This window comes from Mesoplodon densirostris, chromosome 8 (assembly GCF_025265405.1).
Source record: "Mesoplodon densirostris isolate mMesDen1 chromosome 8, mMesDen1 primary haplotype, whole genome shotgun sequence".
Lineage (NCBI taxonomy): Eukaryota > Metazoa > Chordata > Mammalia > Artiodactyla > Ziphiidae > Mesoplodon > Mesoplodon densirostris.
Window position 1 is genome coordinate 29,846,279 of NC_082668.1, and position 24,812 is coordinate 29,871,090.

Sequence of the window (24,812 nt, forward strand, 5' to 3'; positions counted from 1 at the left end):
TAAGAAAGCCTTAATTATTTTTATATAAGAACTCCTATGTAAAGAAATAAGATAATTTAAGTTCCATGGAAAAATTAACTTCAATGAAAGGATATTAATAAATTTGATATTCTTGGCCAACTAATGTTACCAAACATCTTCCTTTTGGAATATAAATTCCTGGTTTATCTGCCTTGTTCTCCACTGACCCTTCTCCACTTTATCTCCAGCACCTAGAATAGGGCTGGGTACACATTAGGTGCTCAGTACATCTTTGTGAAATAAATCAATGTAGAGTTTTAGGAGTTGAAGGGGTCTTTTAAAAAGAGGGAGAGGCTGAGGCATAAATAATCTCAGAAATGAGGCAAAATTATGTAATGAATTGGAGATGAAGTTTGAAATAGAAGCTGCGATATAGCTCACTGTCCTCAGCAGATAATCGGCCTGTAAACTTGGTCTCATCATGTAACCACTGCAGGCCTCAGTGACTTTGTCTGTAAAGTGAATGGGAAACATTCTGGAAGATCTTTCTGCTTTAAAAATAATCCTCCATTCTTTTCCAGTGTGAGGTACAGGTGGTCCCATTGGAAACGGCTCCATTGGCTTTGATTTTGCCTCTCCTCCCACTTCCGTCTCCACTTGGTGCCTGGATGGCCCTTTGATCACAGCCTCAGAGAACTGAGCAGTGTACGGCATCAGTCAAACAAGGCCTTGCTTAGGATCTTTGACTAGAAGTAAATTTCTCATACAGGTTTTCAGTTTCACCTTATGTTTTCTTCATTTTCTTCTGTATTATTATTAGTTACAAACATTGAATGTATGGATTCTTCCTTCGGTTCCTGCATTCCTGCTTTCAAGAACATGATGACTTGTAAAATAACAAAAATCAGCTGGGCAGCTAAGATTACGTGGCCTGAGAATCAGAGTCTGCATGGCCCACAGGAAAAATTATGGTCCCATCCCCACCCTACTTTCTTCTGGTTCCTTCTAGGAAAGATAGCTGGAATTTTGCTCGTGCACAGTCCAGGCATTCAACAGATGTTCATGCCTTCCTTTTCTTCAAGAAGGAGAAAGTGATTTTAGATGCTGAGGTCTGATTCTATGTAAAGAGCTGGGATATTACATCTATCTGAACAGTCTTGGAGGTCTTCACTGTGCCCTTCACTTTTTCTGCTTAATGTTATTCAACGGTCTTCTTTTTCCACTTGGTCAGTTTCTTCCCCTCCATCTTGGCAGGTGCATTGACTTACTTTAACTATAGCTAGAAATGGTGATAGGAAAGGTGGCAGCAACGACACAGAAGGGGTACATGGGAGGTTGTCCTCTGCCATGGAATACAACATAAACCAGTTGCGAGACCACCAGTTCGGTTGTGAGAGGGACCAATGGCAGCAGCAGGGGATTGCTTGAGATAATCTGGGAAGGTCTTCATCTTCCACAATGGGGGTTGCAAATTCACAGCCTGGGAGTCAAATTCAGCCGTAAACACAATAGTTTAGACAGCAAAGTGCTTGAAAATGCTCCTGCTAGGTAAAGCCTAAGAGAGGTCCATGGTTCTCATCACTCCCTATTGTCTTGTCCCGGACATGTAACACACTTACACAAATTGCCTGTCCCCTTTCTGGAGTTTACTTGAACAATCCATACATTCTCTGATGTCACCTGAAATTCCTGTATGGAGGTTCTCCCACCAGAAGAAGACCTACACCAACTCATCACCAGCTCCCTTACCCTTCATCTTGGCTTTGCCCAGAGTAATTTAGACAATCATCATGCAGTTTGATGACCATGTCTGCCAACAATAACTGCAAAAATTACCATCCTGATTGACTACTAGAAGTCGGCTGACTGCATGTTTCAGAGGCTCTCCTTCTACTTTTCCCTGTCATGCTAGATATGTGACAGTCCAAGCTTTTTCTCTATGTCAGTCTTCTCCGTACTGAGCTCTGTTGGAAGCCTCTGGGAGCTTGGTGTGCAAAGGAGATAAACCAGGAACATGATGCTTGTTTAACAGTTCTCTCTGTAGTGTCCTTGTATTCTTAACTCCTTTTCACTTGCCCATTTCCTTGGCCTTTTATCATAAATTCTCTGTGTTGTTTCTGTTCCACTCTTGGCAGGATGGCCCACTATATTCCTTTATTAGCTTGACTCTGCCAGGAAAATGATGCCATACCATTTGGTGTTTTTTTTCTGCTAGCTCTTGGACACTAATATTTACTGGACTATCACATTTTAATACGTTTCCATACCATCCTGTTGTCCCTTCCAAGAAGATTTACTGTTTTTCTGACCCACGGTTCATCACCTTAGAGAGTTCCATGGCTACCCTGGTGTCAGAGATTGGCCTCCCTGATGTGGCACCACCTCCTCTTAACTCCTGTGTGAGGTAATGTGGAACCCCAAACATTGAGAAGTTTCAACAAAAGGCCACTTGATTCTCTCTTAAGGAGATCACTGGGGGATTTCTAAAGTGACTGGGTAGGAGGTTGGATTTCAAGACCCCTTCAGTCTATTACCTTTCTAAAAAAAATTTAATGCAATAAGTTGATTGGGGGAGTACTCTCAGGATAACATTGTTGAGGGAGTGGATAAAACAGGATTGAGCAGAGGGAAATGTTGAACTGCAATGCAATTACAGTATTTTTCTACCATTTTTTATAGGGCACTCTGGAGCTGGAATAGATTTTCCAGAGATGTCTCAAATCAAAGCAAGGGGGCCAGGTCTTTATATTCCACATCGACCAGTAAAGTGATGTAGAGTGCCCTCAGGAATGTGACATGACTTTGGTCATATTCCAGCCTTTAGATTAAGAAGATGTGTTAAAGGATGCATTTGGCCACTTATGCAGAGGGGTCTGCATATATAGCCACAGGTGCACACACAAAGCCCTCAGGATCTGATACCTCACTAAGATTTTCTATGATTATTGCCTTGAAAATATTGTCTGGAAATCTGGGAGAGACCTTCAAGATGGCGGAGGAGTAAGACGTGGAGATCACCTTCCTCCCCACAAATACATCAAAAATACATTTACAGGTGGAACAACTCCTACAGAACACCTACTGAACGCTGGCAGAAGACCTCAGACCTCCCAAAAGGCAAGAAACTCCCCACGTACCTGGGTAGGGCAAAAGAAAAAAGAAAAAACAGAGACAAAACAATAGGGACGGGACCTGCACCGGTGGGAGAGAGCCATGAAAGAGGAAAGGTTTCCACACACTAGGAGCCCCTTCACGGGCAGAGATTGTGGGTGGCGGAGGGGGGAAGCTTCGGAGTAGCGGAGGAGAGTGCAGCCACAGGGGTGTGGAGGGCAAAGCGGAGAGATTCCTGCACAGAGGATCAGTGCTGACCAGCACTCACCAGCCCGAGAAGCTTGTCTGCTCACCCACCGGGGTGGGAGGGGCTGGGAGCTGAGGCTCGGGCTTCGGTCGGATCCCAGGGAGAGGACGGGTTGGCGGCGTGAACACAGCCTGAAGGGGGCTAGTGCACCACGGCTGGCTGGGAGGGAGTCCGGGAAAAAGTCTGGAGCTGCCGAGGAGGCAAGAGACTTTTTCTTGCCTCTTTGTTTCTTGGTGCGCGAGGAGAGGGGATTAAGTGCGCTGCTTAAAGGAGCTCCAGAGACAGGCGCAAGCCGTGGCTAAAAGCGCGGACCCCAGAGACGGGCATAAGACGCTAAGGCTGCTACTGCCGCCACCAAGAAGCCTGTGTGCGAGCACAGGTCACTCTCCGTCCCTCCCAGGGAGCCTGTGCAGCCCGCCACTGCCAGGGACCCGGGATCCAGGGACAACTTACCCAGGAGAACGCATGGCGCAACTCAGGCTGGTGGAACGTCATGCTGGCCTCTGCCGCCGCAGGCTCGCCCCGCACTCCGTACCCCTCCCTCCCCCCGGCCTGAGTGAGCCAGAGCCCCCGAAAGAGCTGCTCCTTTAACCCCGTCCTGTCTGAGCGAAGAACAGACGCCCTCTGGCGACCTACACACACAGGCAAGACCAAATCCAAAGCTGAACGCCAGGAGCTGTGCGAACAAAGAATAAAAAGGGAGAATTCTCCCAGCAGCCTCAGGAGCAGCAGATTAAATCTCCACAATCAACGTGATGTACCCAGCATCTCTGGAATACCAGAAGAGACAACGAATCATCCCAAAATTGAGGCAGTAGACTTTGGGAGCAGCTGTAGACTTGGGGTTTGATTAATGCAAATAATTTATTTCTGGTTTATATGTATCTTAGTTTAGTATTTAGAGTTTCTTATCATTGGTAGATATGTTTATTGATTTGGTTGCTCTCTTCCCTTTTTTTTTAATATATAGATATGTATATATTTTTCCTTTCTCTCTTTTTGTGAATGTGTATGTGTATGCCTCTTTGCGTGATTTTGTCTGTACAGCTTTGCTTTTACCATTTGTCCTAGAGTTCTGTCTGTCCGTTTTTTTTTTACTATTTATTTTTTAATTTTTAATAATTAAAAAATTTTTTATTTTAATAATGTTATTTTATTTATTTCATATTTTTCTCTCTTTTCTTCTGAGCTGTGTGGCTAACAGGATCTTGTTGCTCTGGCTTGGTGTCAGGCCTCTGCCTCTGAGGTGGGAGAGCCGAGTTCAGGACATTGGTCCACCAGAGACCCCTCGGCTCCACATAATATCAAACAGTGAAAGCTCTCCCAGAGATCTCCATCTCAACGCTAAGACCCAGCTCCACTCTGACCAGCAAGCTATAGTGCTGGACACCCTATGCCAAAAAACTAGCAAGACAGTAACACAACCCCACCCATTAGCAGAGAGGCTGCCTAAAATCATAATAAGGTCACAGACACCCCAAAACACACCACTGGACGTGGTCCTCGCCACCAGAAAGACAAGATCCAGCCTCAACCACCAGAACACAGGAACCAGTCCCCTCCACCAGGAAGCCTACACAACCCACTTAACCAACCTTATCCACTGGGGGCGGACACCAAAAACTATGAGAACTATGAACCTGCAGTCTGCAAAAAGGAGAGCGCAAACACAGTAAGTTAAGCAAAGTGAAAAGACAGAGAAACACAGAGCAGATGAAGGAGCAAGGTAAAAACCCAGGAGAACAAACAAATGAAGATGAAATAGGCAGTCTACCTGAAAAAGAATTCACAGTAATGATAGTAAAGATAATCCAAAATCTTGGAAATAGAATGGAGAAAATACAAGAAACGTTTAACAAGGACCTAGAAGTACTAAAGAGCAAACAAGCAATGATGAACAACACAAAAAATGAAATTTAAACTTCTCTAGAAGGAATCAATAGCAGAATAACTGAGGCAGAAGAACAGGTAAGTGACTTGGAAGATAAAATAGTGGAAATAACTACCACAGAGCAGAATAAAGAAAAAAGAATGAAAAGAATAGGGGACAGTTTCAGAGACCTCTGGGACAATATTAAATGCACCAACTTTTGAATTATAGGAGTCCCAGAAGAAGAAGAGAAAAAGAAAGGGACTGAGAAAATATTTGAAGAGATTATAGTTGAAAACTTCCCTAATATGGGAAAGGAAATAGTCAATCAAGTCCAGGAAGTGCAGAGGGTCCTATACAGGATAAATACAAGGAGAAACATGCCAAAACACATATTAATCAAACTATCAAAAATTAAATGCAAAGAAAAAATATTAAAAGCAGCAATGGAAAAACATCAAATAACATACAAGGGAATACCATAAAGTTAACAGCTGATCTTTCAGAGAAACTCTGCAAGCCAGAAGGGAGTGGCAGGACATATTTAAAGTGATGAAAGAGAAAAACCTACAACCAAGATTACTCTACCCAGCAAGGATCTCATTCAGATTAGACAGAGAAATTAAAACCTTTACAGACAGCAAAAGCTAAGAGAACTCAGAACCACCAAACTAGCTTTACAACAAATGCTAAAGGAACTTCTCTAGGCAGGAAACACAAGAGAAGAAAAAGACCTAAAATAACAAACCCCAAACAATTAAAAAAATGGTAATAGGAACATACATATCGATAATTACCTTAAATGTAAATGGATTAAATGCTCCAACCAAAAGACATAGACTGGCTGAATGGATACAAAAACAAGACCCGTACATATGCTGTCTACAAGAGACCCACTTCAGACCTAGGGACACATACAGACTGAAAGTGAGGGGATGGAAAATGATATTCCATGCAAATGGAAATCAAAAGAAAGCTGGAGTAGCAATTCTCCTATCAGGCAAAATAGACTTTAAAATAAAGACTATTGCAAGAGACAAAGAAGGACACTACATAATGATCAAGGGACTGTTCCAAGAAGTAAATATAACAATTGTAAATATTTATGCACCCAACATAGGAGCACCTCAATACATAAGGCAAATACTAACAGCCGTAAAAGGGGAAGTCGACAGTAACACAATAATAGTAGGGGATTTTAACACCCCACTTTCACCACCGGACAGATCATTCAAAATGGAAATAAATAAGGAAACACAAGCTTTAAATGATACATTAAACAAGATGGACTTAATTGAAATTTATAAGACATTCCACGCAAAAACAACAGAATACACTTTCTTCTCAAGTGCTCATGGAACATCTTCCAGGATAGATCGTATCTTGGTTCACAAATCAAGCCTTGGTAAATTTAAGAAAATTGAAATCATATCAAGTATCTTTTCCGACCACAATGCCCTGAGACTAGATATCAAATACAGGAAAAAGTCTGTAAAAAATACAAACACATGGAGGCTAAAAAATACACTACTAAATAGACAAGAGATCACTGAAGAAATCAAAGAGGAAATAAAAAAATACCTAGAAACAAATGACAATGAAAACACGAAAACTCAAAACCTATGGGATGCAGCAAAAGCAGTTCTAAGGGGGAAGTTTATAGCAATACAATCCTACCTGAAGGAACAAGAAACATCTCAAATAAACAAACTAACCTTACACCAAAAGCAATTAGAGAAAGAAGAACAAAAACCCCTTAAAATTAGCAGAGGAAAGAAATCATAAAGATCAGATCAGAAATAAATAAAAAGAAATGAAGGAAACAGTAGCAAAGATCAATAAAACTAAAAGCTGGTTCTTTGAGAAGATAAAAAAATTGATAAACCATTAGCCAGACTCATCAAGAAAATAAAGGGAGAAGACTCAATTCAGTAGAATTAGAAATGAAAAAGGAGAAGTAACAATGTACACTGCAGAAATACAAAGGATCATGAGAGATTACTACAAGCAACTCTATGCCAATAAAATGGACAACCTGGAAGAAATGGAGAAATTCTTAGAAAAGCACAACCTTCTGAGACTGAACCAGGAAGAAATAAAAAATATAAACATACCAATCATAAGCACTGAAATTGAGACTGTGATTAAAAATCTACCAACAAACAAAAGCCCAGGACCAGATGGCTTCACAGGTGAAGTCTCTCAAACGTTTAGAGAAGAGCTAACAAAACCTATCCTTCTCAAACTCTTCCAAAATATAGCAGAGGGAGGAACACTCCAAAACTCATTCTACGAGGCCACCATCACCCTGATACCAAAACCAGACAGAGATGTCACAAAGAAAGTAAACTACAGGCCAATATCACTGATGAACATAGATGCAAAAATCCTCAACAAAATACTAGCAAATAGCATCCAACAGCACATTAAGAGAATCATACACCATGATCAAGTGGGATTTATCCCAGGAATGCAAGGATTCTTCAATATACGCAAACCAATCAATGTGATAAACTATATCAACAAATTGAAGGAGAAAAACCATATGATCATCTCAATAGATGCAGAGAAAGCTTTCGACAAAATTCAATACCCATTTATGATAAAAACCCTCCAGTAGACATAGAGGGAATTTACCTCAACATAATAAAGGCCATATATGACAAACCCACAGCCAACATCATTCTGAATGGTGAACAACTGAAACCATTTCCTCTAAGATCTGGAACAAGACAAGGTTGTCCACTCTCACCACTATTATTCAACATGGTTTTGGAAGTTTTAGCCACAGCAATCAGAGAAGAAAAAGGAATAAAAGCAATACAAATTGGAAAAGAAATAAAGCTGTCACTGTTTGCAGATGACATGATACTATATATAGAGAATCCTAAAGATGCTACCCCAAAACTACTAGAGCTAATCAATGAATTTGGTAAAGTAGCAGGATACAAAATTAATGTATAGAAATCTCTGACATTCTTATACACTAATGATGAAAAATCTGAAAGAGAAATTAAGGGAACACTCTCATTTACCATTGCAACAACAGCAAAAAAATACCTAGGAATAAACCTACCTAAAGAGACAAAAGACCTGTATGCAGAAAACTATAAGACACTGATGAAAGAAATTAAAGATGATACCAACAGATGGAGAGATATACCATGTTCTTGGATTGGAAGAATCAACATTGTGAAAATGACTCTGCTACCCAAAGCAATCTACAGATTCAATGCAATCCCTATCAAACTACCAATAGCATTTTTCACAGAGCTAGAACAAAAAATTTAACAATTTGTATGGAGACACAAAAGACCCCAAATAGCCAAAGCAATCTTGAGAAAGAAAAACGGAGCTGGAGGAATCAGGCTCCCAGACTTCAGACTATACTACAAAGCTACAGTAATCAAGACAGTATGGTACTGCACAAAAACAGAAATATAGATCGATGGAACAGCATAGAAAGCCCAGAGATAAACCCACGCACATATGGTCACCTTATTTTTGATAAAGGAGGCAAGAATATACAATGGAGAAAAGACAGCCTCTTCAATAAGTGGTGCTGGGAAAACTGGACAGCTACATGTAAAAGAATGAAAATAAAACACTCCTTAACACCATACACAAAGATAAACTCAAAATGGATTAAAGACCTAAATGTAAGGCCAGACACTAAAAATTCTTAGAGGAAAACAGAATGCTCTATGACATACATGAGAATGCTCTGTGACATATACATCACAGCAAGGTCCTTTTTGACCCACCTCCTAGAGAAATGGAAATAAAAACAAAAATAAACAAATGGGACTTAATGAAACTTAAAAGCTTTTGCACAGCAAAGGAAACAGTAAACAATGCAAAAAGACAACCCTCAGAATGGGAGAAAATATTTGCAAATGAAGCAACTGAAAAAGGATTAGTCTCTAAAATTTACAAGCAGCTCATGTAGCTCAATATCAAAACAAACAAACGACCCAATCAGAAAATGGGCAGAGGACCTAAATAGACATTTCTCCAAAGAAGATACACAGATTGCTAACAAACACATGAAAGAATGCTCAACATCACTAAGCATTAGAGAAATGCAAATCAAAACTACAATGAGGTATCATCTCACACCAGTCAGAATGGCCACCATCAAAAACTCTACAAACAATAAATTCTGGAGACGGTGTGCAGAAAAGGGAACTCTCTTGCACTGTTGGTGGGAATGTAAATTGATACAGCCACTATGGAGAACAGTATGGAGGTTCCTTAAAAAACTAAAAAGAGGGGCCTCCCTGGTGGCGCAAGTGGTTGAGAGTCCGCCTGCCGATGCAGGGGATACGGGTTCGTGCCCCGGTCTGGGAGGATCCCATATGCCGCGGAGCGGCTGGGCCCGTGAGCCATGGCCGCTGAGCCTGCGCGTCCGGAGCCTGTGCTCCGCAACGGGAGAGGCCACAACAGTGAGAGGCCCGCATACCGCAAAAAAATAAATAAATAAATAAATAAAAAACTAAAAAGAGAACTACCGTATGACCCAGCAATCCCACTACTGGGCATATACCCTGAGAAGACAATAATTCAAAAAGACTCATGTACCACAATGTTCATTGCAGCTCTATTTACAATAGCCAGGACATGGAAGCAACCTAAGTGTCCATCACCAGGTGAATGGATAAAGAAGATGTGACACATATATACAATGGAATATTACTCAGCCATAAAAAGAAACGAAATTGAGTTATTTGTAGTGAGGTGGATGGACCTAGAGTCTGTCATACAGAGTGAAGTAAGTCAGAAGGAGGAAAAGCAAATACAGTATGCTAACACATATATATGGAATCCAAAAAAAAAAAAAAAAAAAAGGGTGAAGAACCCCAGGGGCAGGACAGGAATAAAGATGCAGACCTAGACAATGGACTTGAGGACACGGGGAGGGGAAGTGTAAGCTGGGACGAAGTGAGAGAGTGGCATGGACATATATACACTACGAAATGTAAAATAGATAACTAGTGGGAAGCAGCCGCATAGCACAGGGAGATCAGCTCGGTGCTTTGTGACCACCTAGAGGGATGGGATAGGGAGGGTGGGAGGGAGACGCAAGAGCGGGGAGATATGGGGATATATGTATATGTATAGCTGATTCACTTTGTTATAAAGCAGAAACTAACACACCATTGTAAAGCAATTATACTCCAAGAAAGATGTTAAAAAAGAAAAAAGAAAATATTGCCTGTTGACGACACTGGTGACCCCACTTACTAGTAATAGGGCATTTTTCTCAGCTAGAAGTGAGGGAATAAAGAAAAGACAGCATGCCAGCTGGTAAGACTGGACTCCAGAGAGGATGACAGGGGCTGGGGGTGGGGTAGGAAGGAGACCTCACCTCACAATACACGTCTCAGAATTGAACCTGCTCAATTTTTAATTTTCTGCCTTGGGCATGAAACATGCCTCATTTTATCTTTAGCTTCTGCTGTGGGAGTCTGAGTATTTTTTCAGCTTACCTTTTCCAATCTTTCAGGCTCTTCACTCTGGGGTGCCTTCCTTGTGGTTTTAACCTTTTATCTTTCTTTGTGATGGTTGTTTTGAGTTTACAACTAATCAAATATTCCACAGGCACCCTGGGGCTTAGCCGGTCAGTGAGGAGCCAGAGACAATGCAAAGCTGATTTCCCACTTTCCAGACTCACTGAGTGACTTGAGGAAAGGAGCGAACTCCTAACACAGTGAATTGTGTGCATAAGCAACTTGAAACCCAGGCAACCTTCAACTCAGGGTTTCCTGGTAATCAGCTGGGTTTTCTGGCATAGCAATGAGCAAGTGGCATTAATGAGGTAGGCAAAGATGATGCCACGGGGGCTTGGACAGTAAGAAGGAGGCAGGCATAGCAATGGAACCAATAAATGAGGGGTTTATTTTATCCCCTCCTCCCTTTTTTTTTTTACAGTAGCAACTTTTTTGGCTGATTAAAGTACTTTTCAGTGTTCCAGGAGGGAAGTGTCTTTTGTACTACACACTAGAATGTCAGTTCTCATTATGAAGCCCTGGCTGTTCAAATGCTATCTGAATCTCCCCAAGGCCTCCTTGGGGAGGCTGTAGGCAGAAATTTCAAGGAGCTTATGCCAATTATTTTCTTTCTATCTACATATTGATGGCTGACCCACGGTAATCATGTGAGTCAGGTGTGTTGAACACAGCTTACTTGATTTCACTCATGGCTTTTAAGACAGATAAGTTTTTTTTTTAAGACTCTTTTATCCTTAGCCTCTGGAATTGCTGCTTTTGTTCTCAACTTGACAATGACATGGCAGACCAGAGAGATAGTGACCCAGGGTTTTTGTTTTCAAATTATTTGGGCCTTTTTCACACTGATTACCAGAGTTAGAAGAGGACATATAACAAAAACACATTCGGAGGCCTCAGTGGTGGCAGCAGGTGTAGAGCTCTGGGCTTCATTGTTTAAAAAGTCTATAATTTAGGGTCCCTTTATTGTAAGCTACACATATTAACCTGGCAACTCACAAGGGAAAAAAGCAATTAATTGAAGGATATGTAGTAGTCACTTAGTAAAAGCCAAAGCTGAAGACCAAGTAAGAATATACTAGAACCAGAGAATTTAGGTAGCACGAAGTAATGGACAGTCTCTCTAGGGAAGTACCAGTGTTCTGAGTTGTCTTCAATGTATGTCCTTGTTCTGTTCAAGATTAAAATTCCCAAGAGAATCTGCTTGGCCCAGCTTGGGCCTCGTGTCAACCTCGTGGCTAGATAAGGGTGAGGAGACTTAACTGATAGTCCTTCTAAACTGTTCACGACAAGGGAAGAATGCAAAGTGTAGCAGAAGAAGGGCGACTAAGCTCTGGACAGGCTAAATCAGCAGATGCCCATCACAAGCTGAAAGGTTCCAGATTGCTCTAGAAAAGGATGTCCAATGTCCTAACCTTATACTGATTCTTGTCATTATTACAAAGTGGCAGGAGAGCCTGCTATGGACTGCATGTTTATGCTCCTCCCAAATTCATACGTAGAAGCCCTAATACCCAACGTGATGGTTTTTGGAGGTGAGGCCTCTGGGAAGTAATTAGGGTTAGATCATGTCATGAGAGTAGGGCCCTCAGGATGGGATTAATGCCCTTAGAAAACGAGGATCTGAAATGAGATCTCTCTTTCTCCCCATGTGTACACATCAAAGAAAGGCCATGTGAGGACATAATGAGAAGATGGCCATCTGAAAACCAGGAAGAGGGCTCACAACAGACACCAAATCTACCAGCACCTTTATCTTGGACTCCCCAGCCTCCTTGGAAGAGTCTTTGGACTCTCCCAAAACTGTGAGAAATAAATGTTTGTTGTTTAAGCCACCCAGGTTTTGGTATTTTGTTATAGCCTCTGGGACTCAGTGTGACAGGGGTTCTTTCGCCTTTTCTCAAAGCAGCCACATGGACTCCATGTTGCCAGCTTAGAGGGAAGGAATGAACCACACTTATCCTTTTGCAGAGAAAACCAATCACCAGGAAGAATCAGATTTAGCAGATTCCATCCCAGCTGAGGACAGGTTAGGGTACAGCGTTGGCAAAAACTCTGTCTTCCCAGGCTTCGAAGACTTTTCTTGAGCAGCTAGAAATGCCAGAGAAGAAGGTGAAGACTCTCTAACAACCCCTGTTTCTCAGGCCCTCTGATCAGAGTCATTCTCTTCAGCTGATTGTACAGGCTTCTATCAAGTCTTAGCAGGCCTCATGTGTATTATTTATTTGATTAAAAAAATTGTGTCATTTTCTTTTAAGGAGCCTCTGGGAATGAGCATAATTAAGCATAGATTAAAATGTCTAAAAGGCTAAAAACCACCCTAATGATATAGTGAAATGAACACAAGAAACTTAAAAACATCCTCACATTGTCATTCCATCAAAGCACCCCAACTTGCCATGATAGCGTAAAAACTGAGCCTCACTGGAAATGATCAAATTGAGATTTCAGCTGTTGAGCATGGGCAGTGATTCTACAAATTTGAGAAGATTAACTTGGAAGAGGGTTCATCTGTCCCATCAAAGGAGGCATAAATGGCATCAGTCAGATTTGTCTGAGGGGAAGGAAGAGAAGAAGGAAGAGAAGCAGATAAAAAATGAAACAGGAAAAGGAAGAAGAGAAGGAGGATAAGAAGAGGAGGACGGAGGGACAGGAGTAGGAGGGCAAAGCGGAGAAGGACCCACTGCGACACCTTAGCAAACACAGCAGAATTAGCTGGGGATTGCACACCGGTGTCTGAACACTTGCTATGAGCCAGGAGATGTTCTAGGTAAGACAGGCAAACTGACAAGTGCAGAGAGATTTTAAACAAACAATTACATAGCATGAGATGTTTCATGAAGGAAACACACAGTGTATAGGACAGAGAGTTGGGTGAAGAGAAAAACGCAGCCCTGTGAAGATCTGGGGAGAGGTTTTCCCTGCAGAAGGAGTAGTGAGGGCCAAAGCCAGGAAATGAGGCAGGATGATGGCCAGGTTATCTTTCCTGGAGTGTCCTGGGGAGGGGAACAGATGTGTGAGTCCGGGTGGGGCACACAGTGACCAACACTGAGAACAGAAAGTCATTCACACCCTTTCTAGAGGGCTGCTTCTAGGTACCTCTATTAGTTAGGTGCTTTGTGCTGCAAGTAACAGAATACCTAACTAGTGGTAGATTAATAATATAAACTTTAAAGCTTTTTTAAAAAATCAAACAATATATCAGAAAGCTGTCAGTTGCAGGGTTGGTACAGTAGTTCAATAGTATTGTCAAGTTCCTGGCACTTTTCTTCCCTCGTTTTTATCCTCAGTATATTAGAGGTGAACTCCCTCATGGCTGCAAGAAAGATGCCACAACTCTAAGCTCTGTGTCCTCACGTAGCAGCAGACCCAGCAGGAGAGGGGATGCAACCAAAAGCATTTTCCTTTTGGAGCGCTCTCTTTTTCTCTGAGAGGAAATCCTTCCTCCAGAATCCACCAGGAGATTTCTGTGCACACTTCCCTGAACAGGACTGACTAGGTGTGCAGCCTAGACTCGGAGGGTGAGGAGGGACTGGAGGGCTGCTGGGGTGCTAGAGAGGACACCGCAGACCAAGTTGTCCTGAGTGTAAGATGAGGGGGGCGGGTAGGAGCTAGATGGGAGGATGGTGTTAGCTGGGCAGAGGTGCAGAGTCCAGGCTGGATGGAACAGGTGCAGACTCTGTGGGTGCATATCCTAGCCTGACCGCTGACTAGCCATGTACCACCCTCTACCTCACCATCTATAAAGTGGGGGTGATAATAGTACCTGTCTTATAGGATCTTGGGACAAACAGACACTTAGTAACAATCCTGCATACGGCATTCAGTCCCTAAGGATGGCTGTGATTTTATTGTTACTCTCTACCTCTCACCTCTTCCTGTGTCAGGTTATCCTGCGTTTATTTGCAGATCTTCACATTTCCTTTACGTATCACAAAGAATCTTCACTTGTGCTGCCTTCCTGGCTGCTGGGTCACACCGCACTCTTTATAGCCCCTTGTGGCCAGAAGCCTGAGAAAACTTTGTGTGGTGCTTGCCCCATAGACAGTGCTGGAGGGCTTTGTGAGAGGCTGCCCTGGGCTCCTTGCAGGAACGGCTCACAGAGGGCGTGCTGTGCAAGTGCTGCTGAGAGCCCTCTTGGATGGAGCCTCAGTCAGAGCCAGCAAATGCAGCAGCCGCCTCTTTGATACTCACGGGGTCAGGAGTGTTCTTGGCATTGCCTCAGTTGCTTCTCACTGCGCCTGGGAGCTTGGGGTGAAGGGGAGAGGGGTGAATGGAGAAGCCTGACCTTTTGCTTTCTTTCCTTACCAACAGGAGCATTTACTCTCGCTGGAATTGGGGTGTCTGTGGGAGAGCCGAATTCTGTTTTGTAGTGAGGATTTTTTTTTTCCTTCTCTCTTTTTTTTTTTTTTTCTTTTCCCATCAACACTTGTCAGGGATTCAAGGCAAAAAGCCTGGCAAAGGCCCGGGCTTCTGCACCAGCTCAGGCAAAAGATGGGTCTAAACAGGGAACAGAGCAAGGCATTGTTCCAACACTGCAGAGTGGGAAAAGTAGGTCAGGGAAGAAAATGCAGGTTTGACAGAACTGGGAATTGAACTTGTCACCTCAGAGCCTATTGGTGTAGAAAGTGAACAGCCAGCAAGGGACCGGAGAGTAACTGAAGCCCACTGCCCCGCTGGGTGAGGCACACACTGTAAGAAGTCGCTTGCACAGGGGTCACTGGCTTCTTCCAAGGCGAATCGCCGCCATCCCCTTCCCCTGACATACTCAACCCCTACCCTGGGAAACTAAACCAAGTGATGATTCTAGACGTAAGAGCAGCTGAGACTCTCTCTGGAGAGAATGCCAGGCGGCAGCTTCCCAGCCACCAGCTGCATTTGCAGGACTGGGAATTGAGACAACTCCCCCTCTCAGAGACGAGGCTCTAATCACAACCAACATCACCTTCTAGGAAACATCTTGGGCGAATGGCTACCAGCAGAGAAGAGCTTTTTGCTCACCACCCTCCTGGTTAGTACTGTAGCCAGGGATTCCAGCTGTAGCCCGGGAAGAGAAAAAACACCTCTTTCAATAGGACTTGCCCAAACCTTGGTAATTCTCCTACTTTCTCCCCTAGTCAAGGCACTGATTTCTTTTGGATGGAGGGTGCTTTCTCCCTGACTCTTAGGACCTTTTATTTTGGACATATTCCAAATTTCTTGATCTGGTTTTGCCTAATACACACCTCCTCTTCCTTGCAGGTCTCAAAAATCTTTCAGTAGCGATAAGAGCGACTTTAAACTGGTCATTTCAGACCACACCCTTGGCACCAAGAAGTGCAAGTTCATTGTACGCTCCTTCATTGAATACTTTCAAGGTGTGCTTGGATCCGAATGAAACTTGTAGCTAAAGACCACAAATCTCCATGCCTACCACTCATAGAGTAATTACTTGGACTTTCTTCTGTAATTAATGACTTTTTCCCCCTCTCTGTGAAATGGGAATAGCATTGAGAATAACACCACTTATTTATAATGGAACCAGTACTGGACTGGATCCAAAGACTCAACTTCCAGTTCTGCAAGCTATTCGTCTTGTGATTGTAAGCCATTTACCGAAATTCATCACCTTTAGATTCCTCAGCTGTGAAATGGGGATAGTTATCATTCAGAACAGAGTTTTAAAGTTTGAACCAAACATAAATGAGGTTCATGTATGAAAGCACCTTTCCCAGGTCTGGGCCTGGAGGAAGCCTGATCCAGAGTTTGCTTCCTGCCTTCCTCATTTCTGATAATACTGAAAGAATTTCTGAAGGAAGTGTTTGGAGTTAGATATACTTAAGGCTGGCTAAACAACAACAACAAAAAATGGAACAGAGAATAGGATATGTCTTGACATCTAGTCCTGCACTGTCCAATACAGTAGCCACTAGCCACAAGTGGCTATTTAATTAAAATAAAATTTAAAAATGCAGTTCCTCATGGTGTTAATATTCTGTTGCTTGACCTGATTACTAGTTGTATGGGTGTGTTTATTTTGAAAACTCATGGAGCTGTACACTTAGGATCCACACACTTTTCTGTATGCATGTTATACCTTAATTTTTAAAAAGCTTATTTAAAAAATGAAATACTATCCACTCAAAAAAAAAAAGATAATTGGGATGATATTTGGGAAAAAAAACCATATTCACACATTAAAAAAAACAAATGCAGTCCCTCAGTCACAATTCAAGTATTCAATGGCCCCGCGTGGCTGGTGGCTGTCATACTGCACAGCACAGATAAAGAACATTTCCATCATCGCAGAAAGTTCTACTGGACAATGTTGAAAGAATTCTTATGGAATTTACCCTAATGACAAGAACAAGTTTCTTAAGGTAAAACCCAGATCTCCTTTTGCCTTGGAGTATGCCATCTTCTCTCAATAGCATTACATTTCAGACACACAGTATTTATTTTAAACCATAACCAAGAAAGCACACTATATGCACAGGCGTGCTCACATCTTCCTCTCAGCCCTGCACGTGTGAACATGTGTCTCTTAACCAGCTTCCACTCTTCCTGCCAAGCTTATCAGGGAAAAGGGCCTGCAAGTACAATTTAGGTGAAAATTGAGCTTTCATAGACCGTGCTGCCCTGTATGGCTTTGTGGCTGGAAAACGATGGGAAGATAATGCCACACTCTGTAATGGACTGGGGGATGGGAGAGGTGACATTAAAGCAGGTAGGAGTGCCTGCTTCTGCCTGCTTTCCAGAGCTGAGTGAGAAAAGAGGATTTTAATTGTTTTGGGTGGAGTGAAGGAGGTCGTTGCTCCTGTTGTTGGTAATGTGAGTGAGGAAGTTGCGGGGGAAAAAACAATCTTTGAAGAAAAATGAGTGTTGTGAAATTAGAAAGAGGGACATTTTCTAAACCCTAAGTTGCTTTAGCCTCTGGTTATCAGTATTTGTGGAAGGACATTTGGTGGTCATTTTCCACGGGTGTGGCGGACGCCCCAAGGGCCCCGTCTCTCTCTGCAAGCTTCCACGTGACACCCCTTCTCACAGGGCGCTCTCACGTCCTGTGATCCAAATAGAGCAGAAGAAGTTTCCTAGAGGGATTAAATTGCACACCTGAATGACTCCAGCCAACTCCAGCCTGGAAGGAAGCAAAAGTCAGGGGATGGGGGTGGGGAAGCATGAAATAAGGTTAATTCAGCATGTGAGGAGAGTTTGAATTATTCATTTTCTGACCCTGTACCAGGTACTTTTTACTGCAGTCTGTTACAGGCTCTTCTGGGGTATTACAGTCACATGCATTTTTCAGCCATCTTTTTAAAACATGCTTGTCCTCTAGTTTTAAGCAAAGGGATTGCTGACATAGACTCTTGTGTCAACAGCAGTCTGCAAGATGCCTTTTAGAAGCACCAAAACGTGGCCCAGCTGAGAGGAGGGAGGGAGCAGTCACTTAGCACTTCATTCCCACTGGGGCGAAGTGAGTGAGGGAGAAGAAAAGAGATTAAAAGCAAGAAGTGAGAAAAGCATCCGAAGGTGTGGAGGACAGTGGGAAGGAGGCAGAAATTTCAGAGAAGATGCATGATTCGGTTTCCTTAAGTCACTGGAGCTCTTTCTTTTGTCTTTAAATGATATTTCCAAATGGAAGCTCATCTGAACAAGCAAAAATCTAGACAAAGCTGTATCGACTTAAGTAAGCAGGGAACATCATGGAAAGAGGCTAGTGCCTGTTCAGAGAAATCAGCACTGTGGACCTTGGCTAGGGAATCCTTACCTGTTAGGAGCTATTTCTTACATCTCGCTGCACTGTGATATGAGTGTCACAAAACATGCCAAGCAGTTTCTGGATCTCTGAGGCTGTTCTTGGCTGGCATTTTATTTAGCTTGTGACATTTTTGACTGTTCAGATTCTGGTGGGCATGGAAACTGCCCAAACCTGTGACTGTCACTGAATTTAAAATTGTATTCAGATGCCCTTTTGTTCTAATTGCCACTTCATGGCCACCATTCCTGACCAGGCTGAAATAGCTGAGTGTGTGTATTCCAAAGCTGCAGCTCTGCATCTGGGAGCATGGCAGCCTTATGAATGGTTTAGGCTCCCGTGCAAGGCTAGAGGTAACCCTTCCAGGAGCAGGGACTGAGGAGTGTCCATGTGCAAACTGTGCTTAGGAGCTCTAGAATTTAACCTTTTATTTCTAGTTGAATCTAACTCAGAAGCCATTTCAAGTAGAGGTGACAGCTCAACTTCCTACAGGGCCCAGGTAGACGTAAATGAATCAAGTAAATGAATGAAGTGGATTGAGAGTAAGGTCATAGGGAGCGGTGAGGGCTGTGGTGAACTGGAGAGCAAATGGCTGGTATAAGAGGAAAGCTGGTACTCAGCTTCAGCAAATTAGTGTCAAACAGGAACACTGGCGCATCAATTCTAGACTTGCTGGGTTTTTTGGTGAAATCTCTTGACTTTTAATATTGGCCTAAAATGAATGGTCTGGCCAAGCAAAAAGCATCCATGCAACAGATTCAACCACTGGCACGCCAGTTTGCAAACCATGATTTGGAATCATCTGTGACAAGGCTGGTTCTACCAATTTGTCACTACAATTGTCTCTACCAATTTGCAAAAGTAATTCGTTTCATAGCTCCCGTGATCCTGAAATCCCCCCTAAATGGCTCTAGTATCAAACAAGGCCAAGGGAGAAAACCCCACACTCCTTTCATGTGTAGCCATTTTGCTAAGTGGCTCTTTCCAGCCCTCGGCTGTAAAGCTCCTCACCTGGTCCAGACACGGCCTGGTCCTTCTTGGGGATTGGAAATTGTGCTCACTCCTCTTCCAGCTAATTGCTTTAATGCATCCTGAATGTATCTAGGCTGCCGCCCCTAACCACTGGGTCATCATTTATTCACAGGCCTGAAGTCCCTTAAGCAGCCTCCTGCTGGCCCTCACGCTGCAGGGGATTAATGTAGTCTGGTTGGTGAGTCAAAAAGAAAGATGACATCATTTTCAGGTCAAGAATGAGATTGTGTGTTTGTGTGTGTAAAGGTTATAGAGTGCAAAGAGAGGAAAACCGAGGCTGCTGCTTGTATAAGGAGGCTCAGTGTCCCCCCTCCCCCCCATCTTTTGCTTTCAATCCAATCTGGCTTCTCCCAAGTGAGTTATTAATATGGGACACAGCTTGGCTTCTTCCCTTCTGTCTCCTCATATAAATCCAACTAATTAATTTACTTTAACAAGAGGAATCTTTTTCTATCTCTTTCAATCTTTGTCCTTTCAGTTTAGATTCTCTTAATTCAAACCCAAGACACACAATTACTTGAATAATCGCATGTAGAACCTTATCAGGGAGACTCAGGGTATCTCTTATTTTGCATCATGAAATCCACTGTCCTAAACCGGGGAGGAAAAGGAATTTTAAGTAAAGCGGCCCTCAAAGGAGAAGACAGTTTGGAGAGCAGGTAAAGGCCAGAATTCACATTCTGTCTGGTCCAATGAAAGAAAAGAAAGAATCCTGCGTGTGCTGGAAATTTGGCAAAAGCTGAAGAGCTTTACAAATGTGTTTTAGAAAGCTCCACCACATTGAGTCAGTGTCACAGAACAGTGGTGTGGGAAGGCCTACTCTTGAACAATTACTTAGTTAAATCTCGTGTCTCCTTTCAGCACACAAATGGAAAACCCCATCAAAAGATGCTGTTTGTTGCCAGTTTAGAAAATTGCCCCTCCCTCAAAAAAAAAAAAAAAAAAAAAAGGAGCTGAAGCAATCAGGGCCGTGTTGGTGTCGGTGTGGCCTGTTTTCTATTAACAGTGTCAGCATGCCACAAGCTGAATAAGGTTGCTTTTGCAGGGGAGATTCAGGTCAGATGACAAAGGTGAGGCACGGGCAAACCAAGAGTAAATTGGAGGCCGCCCTCTGTTCTTATCAGCTGCAGGAAGGTGTGAGGCTGGTTTCCCACGTGAATGAGGACTGGTAGGACTTCCCAGATCATTCCTTAGAGCTCCTTTAGTTCTTTCCTTAGTGCTGCAAGGGATTTTCTTTCTTTGTGGGAAGTGTCAACGCTTGTCTTTCAAAAGCCAAAAAAAAAAAAAAAAAAAGGAAAAAAGAGAGTTTGCAAAAACAAGTGCCATGCTGCCCATTTGCACCCTTGTGTAGAAAGAGGAATCAGGAACTGCTCATGAATGTACCAGCTGTGTGTGGAAAATCAGCCAAGCTCAGTCTTCGGGCTTTCATTTCTCTGCTGAGATCCTTATTCTAGACTGTGTGAGAAAGGAGCACGGCTTCAACCACCACATGAATAAAAAGCAATGGTGACAAAGGTGAACTATTAAAGAAGAGCCCTGTCTTGAGGCAAAGCAGCTATAATCCCATTATTACTTTCAGACTTGGTCTGATAACATCTTAAAATACAGGCAAAACCCCTCTCTCCTTCTCAGGACCAGAGAGCTTTTAAACTCTGCTTTCCAGGATTTGAGGGCTGGAAGTTTGGTTACTTTTTTTAGCTCTCTCTCTCTCTCTCTCTCTCTCTTCCCCTCCCTCTCCCCTCCCTTATTTTTCTCCAGATTAATTGATGAATAATTAATAAATAAAATTGTAATATAGTTAAAGTACACAACATCATGATGATTTGGTATTTGTGTACATTGTGAAAGGATTCTCATCATCAAGTTAATTAACACATCCATTATCTCACATATTTACCTTTTTTTTTCTTTTTGGTGAGAATCTTTAAATTCCACTCTCTTAGCAAATTTCAAATATACAATACAGTATTATCAACTACAGTCACCATGGTATACTTAAAATCTTCAGACCTTATTCATCTTGTAACTGAAAGTTTATACACTTTTATCAGCCTCTCCCTAATCCTCCCTGGCAACCAACATTCTACTCTCTGTTTCTGTGAGTTCAACTTTGCTTTTTAGATTCCACATATAAGTGATATGCAGTATGTGTTTTTCTCCATCTGGCTTATTTCACTTAGCATAATGCCCTCCAGTTTAACCCATGTTGTCACAAATGAGAGGATTTCCTTTTTTAAGGCTGAATAATATTCCATTGTGTGTGGGTGATATATGTATGTATATATCTCACATTTTCTTTATCCATTCATACACTGACTGACACATGTTGTTTCCACACCGTTGCTATTGTGAATAATGCTGCAGTTAACATGGGAATACAGATATCTCTTTGAGAAAGTGATTTTGTTTTGTTTGGATATATACCCAGAAGTGGCATTGGTGGCTTTTACAGTAGTTCTATTTTTTTTTTTTGGCTGCACTGCGGGGCAAGCAGAACTTCACTAACCAGGGATCAAACTGGTGCCCCCTGCAGTGGTAGTGCAGAGTCTTAACCACTGGACCACCACGGATGTCCTAGTAGTTCTACTTTTAGCTTCTCGAGGAGCCTCCATACTGTTTTCCATAGTGCTTCTAAAAATTTACATTCCCACCAACAGTATACAAGAGTTCCCTTTTCTCCATATCCTCACCAGCATTTGTTATCTGTTATCTTTTTGATGATGTACTTCCTGACAGGGGTGAGGTGATATCTCATTTTGGTTTTGATTTGCATTTCACTGATGATTAGTGATGTTGAACGTCTTTCCATGTGCCTGTTGGCCATTTATACATCTTCTTTGGAGAAATTTCTATTTAGGTCCTTTGCTTATTTTTTAATTGGGTTGTTTGTGAGGTTTTTGCTATTGTGTTGCATGAGTGCCTCGTATATTTTGGATACTCACATTTTATCTATTCGGTATGTGGTTTGCAAATATCTTCTCCCATTCCATAAGTTGCTTTTCCATTTTGCTGATGGTTTCCTTTGCTGTGCAGAAGCTTTTTAGTTGATGTAGTCCCACTTGTTTTGTTTGCTTTTGTTGCCTTTGCATTTGGCTTCAAACCCAAAAAGATCATTGCCAAGACCAATATCAAGGAGCTTGTCACTTGTTTTCTTCTAGGAGTTTTATGGTTTCAGGTCTTAAATTCAAATCTTTAATCCATTTTGAGTTGATTTTCATATATAGTGTAAGATAGGGGTCCAGTTTTATTCCTTCATCCTTTTAAATGCTACAAGCAATCTAGCTACTGTTTGACTGAAATGGATCAAAATCCCACCATGTATGAACTTAGGGATAACTGCAATCTTGAGTAAGTCCACATTCATGTGCATATGTGAGGTGAAAAATATGGTTTACCCTTTGTGTGGCTCTTCTGCACATTCACTTCTATCATAATAGTAGCTACTATTTACTGAGTACTTAGTATGCACAAAGCACCACACTAAGAGCTTTGCATATATTCCCTTATTTAGTGCAATTGCTAAAACTGGGGAGAATTGGAACATCTCCTTTCTGCATTCCAGTAATTCTTTATTAATGGATTCCTTCATAGATAGGATTATGCCACTACACCTAGCCTAAGCCCACCTGATGACTGTTGCCAAAGATAAAGCTGTTTCGATACATAAATATTATTCTTATTCTAGAGGAAAGAGGGAGAATGTGTTTTTCAAAATGGTGAGTCCATGCTCATTTTGAGGAAGTTTGCTCACAAGGGACTTAGATGCCTCAAAGTGAATTCAATTATTTGCTCCCAAAGCTTGGTCTTAGGCAAGCTACTAAATCTCTTGTGCTCTAATCTTCTCATCTGTAAAATGGGATTTAATGGATCTATGTAAGGGGTTTAAAACAGTGCATGCTATTGTAAACGTTCAGTGAATGTTCACAGTTATCATCATTGTCATTACTAAATTATCACAAAAACACTCCGAAGAAGGTACTTTCATCCCCGTTTTAGGATGGGGATACTGAGGCAAAAGGATTTACCAACCTGTCCAAGTTGATACAACCAGTCAGTAACGGAGACAATGGTTCTAACCCTAGGTCACTCTTACTCCAGAACTAGAATTCGATGTTGCTGCACATTATAGGAAGTAATATCTGGTCATGGCTGTTTAGAATACAATTTCTTTCTCCTATAGGAAACCTGAGTCCTAAAGCAAGCAAAAAATATCTTGATGACTGGACGCGCGTCACACAAGAAGCATTTTCGATCCCTCTGGTAGAGAGAGAGTGCTTAATTACCATGTGCCACTGCTGTTAACCTCTGCAAATAAGTCTAATTATCACAGATTAATGAACATAGCTTAGGCACATCTAAAGGGGCTTTGCTGAGGGGTTTTCATTTCTGCATTTCATTATCTCCATCAATGCTGTTGTTCCCCGTGCATAAGATTATGGGACTTTTATTATTTTTTTAGCTGCACTCTGTGAAATATCAACAACAGTGCCTGTGAAATAGTTCAGGGCAAGGATCACTTTCCAGGCAATCTTTAGGAAGCCTGTAAGTTGGGTGGATGCTGCTTCACTGTTTACTGATGAATCATGCCGCATTGGTTCATAGGGAATAAAGCTTAGACAGTTGCCAAGGAAACAGGCTGAGATTTTGGAAATATCTGAAACCACCGTGAAATTTCCAGGAAAAATCAATGTCTTAGTCAAGAGTCAGGTTAAGCCTTCTCTGCATCAGAGTGAGTAGCAACAATGCAAATACAGCTTGGAAGATTCATTCCTGTCTGCACCATGACTTAAAACCACACACACTGTGTTGTCTCTCGGAGAAGGTTTTCTATGAATAGATGAAACCAGGTTTCCTATACTCATACTGGATAATGGCCATCGTGCTGGTCCTCAGAGCAGGGCTGTGCAGGCAGCCACCTTTGAGTATGCCTGTGAGCTCAGAGAGGAAGTCCCTGGTGAGGACCTTGGAAATCCCAATGCCATATTGTGGCAACAGAGCAAGCTGGCAGCTAGCGAAGTGCTTCAGCCACTCAGAGGCTGGGACCTAAGGAAGGTCTTGGGCACAATCCACCAGACACGTTTCATTAATAAATGATTAGATTTGCAAATCTTGTCAGTAGAGATTGCTATCACAGAATTAATGAAATAAATAATGAAACATTTCCAGTGTTTCTGGCTGGCTTTCAGAGCAGAGTAGATCTCTGCCTTTGTTGCAATTTATGGCTGTCTCTTTGATCAACTCCTGGGGAGTTCAAGGAATGATTTTCCTGCTTCCAACATGTGCCTTCGGCTTTTAGGTTTGCCTTTTTTTTTTTTTCTTAACTTGACTTTTCATATCATTTTGTGCTTC

The 24,812-nt window shown here is 42.2% G+C and overlaps 1 protein-coding gene across 16 annotated transcripts in view; it reads left to right on the top strand.

The window, feature by feature from the left end:
* The window catches only part of LOC132495108 (uncharacterized), a 310,462-nt gene that overhangs the window by 274,580 nt on the left and 11,070 nt on the right, over positions 1 to 24,812 (top strand). For 9 of the 16 annotated variants that reach the window (XM_060106724.1, XM_060106725.1, XM_060106726.1 and 6 more), the window contains one exon: positions 3,017 to 4,254. The exons of 1 other annotated variant lie outside the window; for it this stretch is intronic. In XM_060106724.1, the coding sequence (XP_059962707.1) occupies positions 3,017 to 3,203 (187 nt within the window). In that variant the 3' untranslated portion in view covers positions 3,204 to 4,254. Of the gene's footprint in view, positions 1 to 2,640; positions 4,255 to 24,812 lie in introns of those variants that run through there. 6 more of the 16 variants (XR_009533205.1, XR_009533207.1, XR_009533209.1 and 3 more) reach the window with 5 other exon arrangements.